The sequence below is a fragment of the Mycetomoellerius zeteki genome, unplaced genomic scaffold (assembly GCF_001594055.1).
Source record: "Mycetomoellerius zeteki isolate Tzet28-1 unplaced genomic scaffold, Tzet1.0 scaffold212, whole genome shotgun sequence".
NCBI lineage: Eukaryota > Metazoa > Arthropoda > Insecta > Hymenoptera > Formicidae > Mycetomoellerius > Mycetomoellerius zeteki.
Genome location: NW_017257086.1, coordinates 335010 through 346822, shown reverse-complemented (window position 1 = coordinate 346822; position 11813 = coordinate 335010). Strand labels below are relative to the sequence as shown.

Genomic DNA, 11813 nt, shown 5'->3' with positions numbered 1-11813 from the left:
AGTTTGTATTAAATTTTTTGACCAAGAACGAAACGAATACCATCCAACAGCCATCGAATTCACCCAATATGGCTCCCTGCGATTTTTTTCTGTTCGATCGAGTCAAAAAACCACTACTAAGAGGTAATGGAAAAATCGAAGACGGCTCTGATGGCTCTATACCGATAACCCAAGCAGCAAAATAGGGCGAAATTACGTGTATTCGACCTTCTAATAGGTTGAAAAGTCTGTTTGACCAATCCCAATTTACGTCGAATCGACGTCGAAAGAAGGTAAGTGGGGAATAAAGTTGAAGTAATTTTACGGTCGAAATTAAGTAATGGTAGGCATTTCGTCTTATAAGTCATAGTCCGATTTGGTCAAATAAACCTAATAAAAGGTCGAATATCGGTAATATTTTGGTAATTTTGACCTAATTCTGACCAATTTGTGCCCTCCCTTCTTTCGACGACTCAGTGTTTGTCGCCGAGAGGGCAACACTGTACATTTCCATAATAATTCTACCAAGACGGAGAATCACACTACAGCTATAACATGTGCTTGATATGGTTCCGACCAGCCATGGAAGTTCGAAATAAAATAGTAACAGAGTCCTTCTTTACGTCGGTTCTGAAACCGAATATCGCATGATACGTGACAGAAATATAAGTGCGAAAGAAAATTTTCTATACAGATTTTTAGTTTACTTCGTTAAAATCAACGCGCCTGCGAAAATATATAATTTAAACAATTATTAATTAATCGTTAATTATTTAACAACAATATATTTTTGCACTTAGTATAATAAAAATGTTTTAATCTCGCACCTACGCTAACAGTAGCATAAAATAGATATTTTTTTCAATCCTTAACATTCCGAGAGATATAATATAATTTATTTTTTATTAATGCTCAATTTTAGAAAGCGTTTTAGTATATCATGGCGGACAGAACAATCTTACAATAATGGCTGATTTAATGTTTTCGTCCAAATACTGACCTATAGGTCGAATTTCCTTACTGCTAAGGCTAAATGTCTAACTTTGAGAGTAAATTTCCTTAATCAGGGCATTTTTACTTCAAAATCGTTGACTTTGATGTCATCTTGTCGACCATTAAGGCATTCTGACTAACAAGTCAAATTTCCCTATTTATAAGTTAGATTGACTCAAAGTCGAAATCGCTGGATCGATACATATCGAAAAATGTCTGCTACATCGCGATCGTAAGTATGTATCACGGAATTAACTTAACCTAACTTATAATTATATACGGTCAAAGCCGCGATCACGCTTTTAAAAATTTTAACCTTTCATGACAACACTCAGCACAGAGAAAAAAACGTGTCTTGCTTGAACAAGCGATTTTTTACTCCTTCATAATCAACATAGAGAAAATAACTGATGCGATTGTACAGCAAACAGGATGGCGACTTTTAATAAGGTCCAAGACCAATAATTAACTTTCAGGGTAAATTTTGCAGGGCATTTTGACCTAACCTTAGATCAATTTTCCTTATAAGTCATTTTCCGTGGTAATCTCAACTTTGTAGTTAATTTCCAGCGACCACAAGGTTTATTTCGTGCCTTAGATATTCCCTATATTAGTCAAGAACACAAACGATTTATATATAGTAAAAAATTAGGTAATCCTAACCAATTAAGTCATATCGCTTATGAGGTTGAAATTAGGTGATACAATCAGGTCACACTTCCTTCAAACAGAGCTTTAATTTTGACTTATAAGTTAAATCGACTTTGAAGGCATAGCTTTGGTCAAAATTTAGTCATTTATAAGCTAATGTATAACTTTGAAGTCATTAAATTTTGAAGGCATTTTTATAGGTTTAAATTTCGTAATTTTCGACCTGTACAGAAGACTTCAAACAATATTTAACTGCTAAGACGTTTTTTATGTCAAAAATTAGTAATTTTTCACTTAATTAGGGCGACCTGACTTTGATGGCTATACCGACAATAGAGTTCCAGAAATATTTCGAGAGCTGGATCAAGTGCTGGCATAAGTGCGTTGCAGTCGATGGGGAGTACTTTGAAGAGGACAATATCACTTTTGATGAATAAACTTGTATTTTGAATTTTCTGAATGAATTCCGGGAACTTTTTGATCAAAGTAGTATATATGTATATACTATATACATATAGGTATAATATATATACACATAATGTTTCCGAGTTAAACTGCCAAACTTAAAATATGAATTTGAGATATTTTAAAACAAATAAAATTTTCCTTTGAAAGTTTTCTCGCGAACGATTCGCTTGAGATATTGATTAACTTTTCTTCTGTTTCGCTGGTGTCTCTCGTTTTTCAAATATTCATTTACGTCCGAACTATTTCTCATTATCCGTCAAATTGTGAAATTTCATTTGAATTTTCATGAAATCCACAAAGTGGACAATCTCGACGTTCGAACACTCGAGAAGTACTGTCATTCCACCGCGCTTCGTATTAAAGTCGCGCGCGACTTAGACAATCCCGGGGATTGCAGGACCTTCTCGTAACGCTGTCGACCCTACTGCGGGGTAGCATTTATGAGAAACTGAGGTGGACCTTCAAGCTGTACGACATAAATGGCGATGGTTGCATCACCAGGGGCGAATTGGGCGAAGTCGTGACAGCAGTTCACGAGCTCATGGGCAGGCGGCATCACGCCGAAGAGGAAAGGAAAGCGAGAGAACAGTTGGACAGGGTCTTCAAGAAACTCGATCTCAACCAGGACGGTGTTATCACGATCGAGGAGTTTATCGAGAGTTGTTTGAAGGTATGTTTGGCCATGAAACTACGAGCAATCGAGTAGTAGATGGAAAGTATACAGGGCGTCCATACCGTCGCTCCCATTTGTCTCTGTAGACTTTGAGATTGATGTATAACTGACTTTTCTTTAATGCCTTTGCTATCAGCGTGTCATATATGCTCCCATATTGACGAACTAGATTATAATAATAATAATCTCAGTTAAAATCTGAATAGAAAAAGACACAGTAAACTTGGGACACTCTGTATGCACTCCCTTTCGTAAATGAATGTAAAGTCCGAGACGTATATACAAAATGTCCCAGATCTGCCGGGTATTCTTTCAGTTAGTTTCAACTCGCAGTTCAACCAGACTTGGAACGATTCCCTCTTTTTAAATGAACTCGTAATTTTCCATGTTATATAATACATCGCGATAATTAATTATTGAATTACGTATTTCTGTAGAAATAATAGATATCTTTTTATATTTCACTGAGAAATACGATTTCATTATCCACTTATAGTCTTAGGAATTAATTTGGCAGAATCATTCGATATTAAAGACTGAATACATATCTCCGGTAGAAATATTTTTATCAGAGTGTCTATGTTGTCAAGAAACTTTTCCGTAAAATATTTGTAATTTCTAACTCTTCGTACTCGATTCTGCGATACATCGGTCAGTATTATCATAATTGATTCTTATATTCAAGATCGTCTCAAGTATAATTTTTAGATACTATATATATAAAGCAGTATAAGCTAATCACAGAGCCATATTAGCATAAAACATTATTTCAGACAATCTTAAAATAAGAACCGACTATGAATATCGGCCTTTTACAGGCCGAGTACAGGAACGTACGAATTATGCTCTAACAATAAATGCACGTGAACTTACAGTGCACGTGAGGCACGAATGCAAGAAACAAAAATAAGGACACCGAAGATTAATCGATGTTTACGGAGCTTGCGCGAGCTTGTTTGTAGTTTGTTCAGTGCTTTCGTCGATAGCGGAATGATATTCCGGGCAAGGCGCGCGTGTCTCGACCGTCGCGCTAAGTTCTGAACTTCTGAAAGGAAAAAACAGACAACATGGTTCTCAGTTGATGTGAACTTAATTGCAGGACGATGTGATCACACGGTCGCTGGCAATGTTCGACTGCGCGCTTTGATCTCCGGCTAAAGACGAGCCTTCAGCAGCGGTCACCGCGACGCCGCCGACGCCGCTCTCGACGACAACGTTCTCACAATCCCTATCCCCGTCGCCGCCGCCGCCGTCCTATTCCCTGCTGCCGCCTATCCCGCCACCTCTGCCCTCTCAGCCGCCACCTGGTTACACCGTCCAGGATCAGGAGCTCTATCTACTCCTGGCTGCCCACTGGTGGAACCAACCAGAGGCACCGCTCTTTTGTTGAAGGTAAATCTAAAGCTAGATTTCCCAATACTTTTTGAATCATTGAGAGTATCATTATAATGCCTATCTTCTTTTCAAACGAGATAGGCATTTCTCGGATATAATTCTTATGAAAAATCAAAGATATTGGAATAATTAGAGTGGAGCGCGCCAATCCGACGATAGATCTCTCATAAAATTTGAAGATGATTTCTTCCCGGCAAAAATTTATTTAGAGGATGATATCTTTGTTGAATCTTTTTCGATATTATCTCACTAACTCAAGAATTGAATTACCTAAATGTTAAAGTGTACGTAACTGATCTCTTTATCTTTCTATTTTGCTTCTATTTTTATTCTACAACTTTTGTCTTTTTTTAAATATTTTCTTTAAAATATTTTTCCTCGGTCGAACCTCTTATGGTTCAAGACTCTGATCTTCTTCTTTTAGGGCAATGCGATAATACGGCTCCTAGCAACGTAGAGTAGCAATCGAGGTCTAAATCTGTAGAATCGAAGAGCGGATTTCCTAGCATTTTGTCTCTTCGTTCTGCGAAACGTTGGACAAGCAGTACGAAGACACGATGCAAGATGTTGTTCTTATTCTCGCCGTCGAACGGAGCTTAGCGAGGACTCCATTGCCATTTCGAAAACAACACGTGAAAAACGAAGAGACCGTTTCACCTATACGGACGATCCCGTGACGATGATCGCCGGATATCTTGGCAATCATGGAAACGACAATTGGCGTCGATCTCTGGCAAGAATCTAGCGGAGTTGCAAGAACTTGATCTAAAGTCAAACTGTATATTATAATACGCGAGATAGGTACCTGTCGCATCTCCTACATTATGATCTTTTGCGCTTTGTGAAGAATGGTGTCTAAGAAAAAGACGCCCTCGAAAGTGAAAAGATACTGATCGAGGCTCGAATAAGATACGATCGACTTCCCTTTCTACGACTTGCCGCGAGAAGATTCAGTGATCGAAGAACCCTGGTATCACGAATTTGTGCCAAATTTATGGGATTTTCGGACGACGACGACGACGACGACGATGAAGGAACGGGGGAAACGGCGGGGAAGGTGCTATGCGTGGCTGTGAGTTGGAAATTACGACACAAGAACAAGTATTCTAAATTATTTAAAAAAAGAAAATAATTATAGATCACTCAGGGGATGTCACATCCAGTTGCAGACGTTCACGTTATTTGCATGATTCTGTTTCCACGGTAGGTGCTAAAAACGAAAAATTATAACGAATCGATCGCGTGGCTTTGCGTTACCAGGAGCGTTTCTCATGACTTACGGGAGATCGTGTGATTTATTTGGAAACACATTTTCTCCTATACTTGAATGTATCTCCTCCCTAATGATAGATTTCTTTTTCCCAATGCTTGGTGCGGTTGCATTAAAAAAGAATTTTTCCGCTTTGAAAGAGATTAACTGAATTCCCCTCGTAGATTATCATTTTACATTCAAAAAAATGTTATTTGTTTAAAAGAAAATACATCACATGGTTATATGTACAGGGTACATCTCGCCGTTATCACATTGTCTCTTGACGACGATTGACGACGATTGCTTCTCAAATGATTTAGGGACCCTGTATAATGTAATACATGCAAATTGACTTTTCTATCGTCTATCATTTGGTTCAAGCATATAATTGTTACATTCGTTAATTTTTTATATTCTCCGCGATTACGACCGTTTATTATGATCGCGTGGTCGTGACAATTGTGCATCGTGAAGATAAGGCAAGATTGATTTAAACCGTTCTATTTACGTAGAATGTGGATCGCAGGACTCGCAGGTCGCAAATAGACGCAGCGTGACGTATTTTCAGTTTGCAGGATGCAAAACGCAAAAGTTCATCCAACTTTATTGCGTTCTACGTCCTGCAACCTATGAAACTGGATCTTATATACCACGCAGAACGAGGGTCACAAGATTAATAACTAATTTAACGTATTTTAATTATAATAGACAGGATATAGAACGCAGGAAGTTGGATGAACTTCAACTTTCGCGTCTTGTGTCCTACGTATTGCGACTTGCGATCTATAATCTGAAATACGTTTTACTTGCAACCTAGGATCTGCATTCTGTGTGTTATGTAGAGCCGGCTTTATACATTTCGGCGTGGCCATGCATCTCCCCTAATTACATTATTAGTCACACGATCGTTGACGATCGTAGATATCATACATATGTATTTTCGTTGATAGGTTCGTAGATTGACACTTCGTTGTACGCCCTTTTCTAGACTCAATCGATTCTAACGGGCCGCGCAGGCATTCAATATTTCTGCTAACAAGGGTACGGCCAATTTTTCTATACAAAATGCATACCCTTCGACCGATACTTGTTTATTAATAAATCAATATACCAACTATCCCGCTCTATGGTCAATTTTTCCCCCTTTTGCATCGATGTTGTATCAGAGCGTACACACCGATGCTTATCGGGCAAGTACTTTTACTCTTTCCTTAGTGGTATAGTTTCACAATATCTGCCATTCAATCGTATCACCGATATTGAAGCACTGACAAGAGATATTGATCGCCTGCGGACTCCACGTGAGCGTTCATAGTGTGTAACATGTTGTATGTAGATGTACGTGCGTGAAGCATCGATTTTCTAATGTATCCGTTATTACGAGTCATAGGCGTGCGAGTGTGCGGACATACGTCAGACTAGCTAAAGTAGCGGAAGCCTGAGCGGCGATTTATGGATTATCAAAATCGATTACAATGAAACACCAAAGCTACCGTAGTTAGCTATTACTTAAATATAAACGAGAATAATAATATGGTACGATTTATATATATACATACGTACACGTAATTTTTAGGATAAATTCGCGATTAAGTACGCGGCGATTGGGGAAAATTTAGTCGTTCTCGGAAAATGCACACTGTCTCTCTCGTCGATACGCTCTATACAGAAAAACACGCGCAACGTGATAATGATCCACACGTACCCCTTTGGAAATATTGTTTGTCACCGTTGGTGGTTCGTATCAAGCTGGGTCCAGATCGTCGTTGATTGGTCGCGTCGTTGATTGCGATTAATAATCATGAAGTGACTATTATAATCGCGCGCGATTTTCCTCCTCGGGAGGAAGTATCGTCGCTGAGCGATGGGACAAGCACTTTCGCCGCGGTGACTTTCACGGGAATTAGGAACACGCGTGTTGCTAGGCTACGCCCTAAGTTACGCGTGCGTTTCTATAACGACTAATCAACGACTTAATAACGGCGAAATTGCAGATTCTACCATGATGTAAAATTGTATAAATGTAAAAAGACCAGATGTAATATTGCGCATAATATGATAACTGAATATAATTTGATATAAATTTCTGACTGGTGGCAAATTTCTAATGGCGGCTTTATATTAACTTAAAATTTGAGGCCAATTTCTGATTGATTACAAATGTCGTCATTACTTTAAACGACTGCGCATCCTTGAAATTGGTTCATCTGGTCTTCTTACGTCATTCTACATTTTATTGTGGTCGAACGTGGGGTAGCTAAGTTCTTGAGTTATGTTGGATCTGTATAAGACACAGGGTTTCGTACATACGTAGATAAGACATCGGAAACTGAGAACACTTAAATATTAAACCTTATGAAAACTCAGGCAAGAGATTCAAACAAATTACGCTTGAATAAGTCAAAATGAAGCTCAAGCTTTTAAATTCAGACAGTTTGAAATTAATGGTTGATTTTAAAGTTGGTGGTTGATCGGTTCGAAGATTTGGCTGTTCGAGTAGCTCGGACATCACTAAACGTTAGAGCCAACATAATAATTGTTACAAACAAAAAATAAATTTTTGTCTGCTCCAAATTAGACCTGTTAGAACAGGTTTAATAGATCGAACAATTTAAATCGTTTGATCGTACAAAAACTGAGAGTTAGTATTATATTTTCGAATTCAAGGGACATATTTAAGATATCTCCCTAGAATTCGAAGATGTAAAGAAATTTATAAAATATAATTCAAATGGCTCCACGAAGAGTGACGAGAGTTTCTCTTTCTTTTCTTTTTCTTTTTATTTTTCCTTAGTGATCTCTTGTAATTCCTTTTATAATCCTTTTATTTTCTCAATACTGTCTTATATAGAGATGCTGTATCTCGAGTCTCTGTCGTCTGTGATCGTATTTAGCAAAAGCCAAGAAGCCATCAATTAAGTGTCAGGACCGAATCTGGAATGAAGGCGTGCATACAATGCCAGCCATTAATCTGCGAACGCTTACAGGAAGTTGTAAAAAATGAAAAAAGCGACCGATCCATAACAACTTCGATAATTATTAAGAATAGAGGAATCAGTTCCGATGATCTTGACCTTGACATATGTTGTCAAGATCATGACCCTGAGTGACCTCCAACAAGTTTTAGCCGTCGCCCGTTACTCGTTAGAAAGTTATTAACAAATAAAGTTGATAATAAAGATTGTATTGAAATAACATTTATTTAATGTTTGCAGTAAATTTCTCACCCCACCTTCCCCTTGCCAAGGGGCGCACGACTTCCACCCCACCTGCCCCCTTGCTTGGAACATAGTAGAAAAGAGACATAATTTTTCAAACTTTTTTTGTTAATAACTTTTTAATGAATGACGAGCGACAACTAAAACCTGTTGGAGGTCACTCAGGGTCATGACCTTGACAACATATGTCAAGGTCAAGGTCAGCGAAGCTAATTCCCCTATTCTCAATAATTACCACAACTTCTTTTAACAGTTTTTTTTTAACTAACGATGCGTTAATTTATATCAGAAAAAAATTATTTAATGTATAAAATTTTATACTAAGTTATATGTATAAATTGCTTTTATACTGGACACTCCGTAAGCGTTGTCACATTAATGGCGCTTTCATAAGAAATTGAAGAATATAATTAAAATAAAAGAAGAAATCTAGTAACATTAACACGCGCAATCAACAGTGCAAAATCGTTGCGATTATCTCGCCAAGTTGACGGAGGATTTATTATATATTCGTTAGAATACAGCACACACACATAGCACACACACATGCACACACAAACGTGTCGTATGTTTTTAAATTGGAGCGATTAATACCGTCCTGCTATTTCAAAATGTAAGCACAGATTTGTCTGAGAGGAATCATGTTGATTACTTCAATTTGAAGATGGCGATACATATTTATTATATATATTATATATATATCTTCTTATGGTCTCGTCAAAATATGTATATTTATACATGTTGTAGCGCTAGCCACGGAGATATGTATAATTAAATACGTTTTTTGGGAAATACCTATACGTTATATCTCTGCCAGCATATTGATTGATATTCAATATGCGCCGTAAAATGTTATAACATAAATCGAGAATTGCGGGCATACGTTTTGAAATATTGAGCTGAAACTTTTCTAGCAGACTTTTGCTATATTTCCCACAGTACACATTATTTCGAAATTATTTTGATTGCAAACGAGCAAACATTGAACACAAATTGGCACGTACCTTTGTTTTATACGTATCCTAATGGAAGATTATATCTATATGCGCATAAATTGTACAAACACGAGATGCCGTATATTTTTTATAAATTTTTGTTACTTTTTGCGAGGCACGAAGTATTTTTGCAAAAATGTTTCTCTACGCACTCTTCGTGTAGTAATCAGTAATTTTTGCTGATTACAGTTCTTCATTGAAAGAAAGAAAAGCACAAAAATTCCTAAGAAAATATTCAAAAAGTATATAAAAATGAAAATAATTACCCTAATACCTAGAAATATTCATGAACATAGATACGTGATTTTGATTTGAATATAACTGATCGCGCGTTGTTTGATGTTTTATAGTTAAAAAAAACATGCCTATGAATTAATATAAATTGGAATAACAGAATCTTATACAAAACAGAGTTAATTGAAATCTACTTACTTTTAACTGTTATGTATACTACGTAATAAATTCTTGAAATAAATTATGAAATGTTCCTAGAAAGATAAAACTTCATTATATTAAGAATATACGTTAATCGTAAATCGAATACATAAATTATTTAGAAATTATATTGATTCTAATGAAACTTTATATTTTTTTCACACGAACTGATAGGATCGCCGAATTTGCAAAATATCTTTTTACTGCAGAATATAACTTTAAGAGGCTAAAACACGATTAATTTCTGTCGAAGCTAATATGAAAAGTATAAGAAATTAAGGTAATTAATTGCAAAATAAATTAAAATTAATATTTAATTCACACAATGATGTTTTCGGGCAATAGACCTGTGCCGAATCTTTAAAACTAGCGTTAAAATAATGTCATATCACTTGCTCGATTGCGTGCATTTTAACAAATACGTTTAATAGGCATATCTTTAATTAATATGCGGCGCTGATTTTTACTTTGGAGGATATGTACGCTTGAGATGGACCTTGACTACTGAAAACAATCGGACGATTGGATAAAGAATGCATAACAAATCGAATTGATTACGATAAAAGACATGAGAGAAGGAAAAAAATCGAAGGGGACAGGGGCTATGAATTTAACTGAGCAACAACCTAGTCAATTTATTAAGATTTAGAAGACGTTAGATCTATCGTACGATACTGTAAAAAATTGCGTGGCTTTAATATTGTCGAAGTATTATTATTACTAGTCATTATCTCTCTCCTCCTCTCTCAATCACTAAGCGAGGGACAGTTTTAGCGAGCGTGGAGATGGTCTCCATCCCATTATGTATACGTTTAACGGCGTTGTAAACGTGATAGTCATGTAAATGCGCATAAAATAGTCGACAGGATCTATCAGACGGAAGCCACTGATATTCTCGAGCGAATTATTTCAACGTTCGAATCCATTTGCATTAATTATCACGTCTATTATAATTAAACATGCATATAACTGTTACAAATTTATATATTGTTTCATTATGACGAAGCTAAATAATTGTAATTATATGAGTCTATTGTCCAATTATATAGTGTAAGAAATTCATTGAATTGGTTTAGAAAAAAAAGCAAATTATTATTATAAGTAAAAAAACTTTGGATATTGTTTAAATTTTTAATTCGACTGCATTGTTTTCTAAAATTTATGATAATTTTTATTAATATGTAAAAACAGAGTAAAGAGAAGTTTTCACTTATTTAAGTGTAGACATATGTTGAAGCTCGGAATATAGGGATGGCTTCCAAATAATACATTCGTAATATTGCTCGTGAAAAGGATGTCGCAATTTATGAAAATAATTAATCGTAATATCACTGGTTATATTAGAGACGATACAATTGTTGAGCTTGGAAGCACTTTTTTATAGTGAAGTCACAGTTAGACTTACGATCGATTAGCGAGATCCTTCCTCGAGCTCGGATCTGTTACTCTTTATAGTGATAATACAGAATACATTACTACAGTGATTATGCAGAATAATGCATTAATTATATCTCATACTGCCAATCTGTAAATCATCATACATAGTTTCTAATTAACGACATCAATAAGTAATATCTCTAGTTAAAGATTATGATAGGATAGGCGTTTCTTTTGGAACACTTTAACGAATCGTCGAATTTCTTTTCTCGCGTGTATGTTTTATTTCCGTTTAAAGCAAATTTAACTTTTTAAACAGCACACGCATTTTGCACAAATTTTAAAATTATTCTTATCCATGATTTTCTTTCTTTTAT

The 11813-nt window shown here is 36.1% G+C and overlaps 1 protein-coding gene across 1 annotated transcript in view; it reads left to right on the top strand.

Moving 5' to 3' along the window:
* The window catches only part of LOC108722675 (Kv channel-interacting protein 1), a 51993-nt gene extending 46298 nt beyond the window's left edge, over positions 1 to 5695 (top strand). Inside the window, exons 4-6 of the mRNA XM_018447887.1 lie at positions 2489 to 2761; positions 3864 to 4156; positions 4584 to 5695. Coding sequence (XP_018303389.1) covers positions 2489 to 2761; positions 3864 to 3911 — 321 coding nt within the window. The 3' untranslated portion in view covers positions 3912 to 4156; positions 4584 to 5695. The remainder of the gene's footprint in view (positions 1 to 2488; positions 2762 to 3863; positions 4157 to 4583) is intronic.
* Positions 5696 to 11813: the final 6118 nt, after the last annotated feature.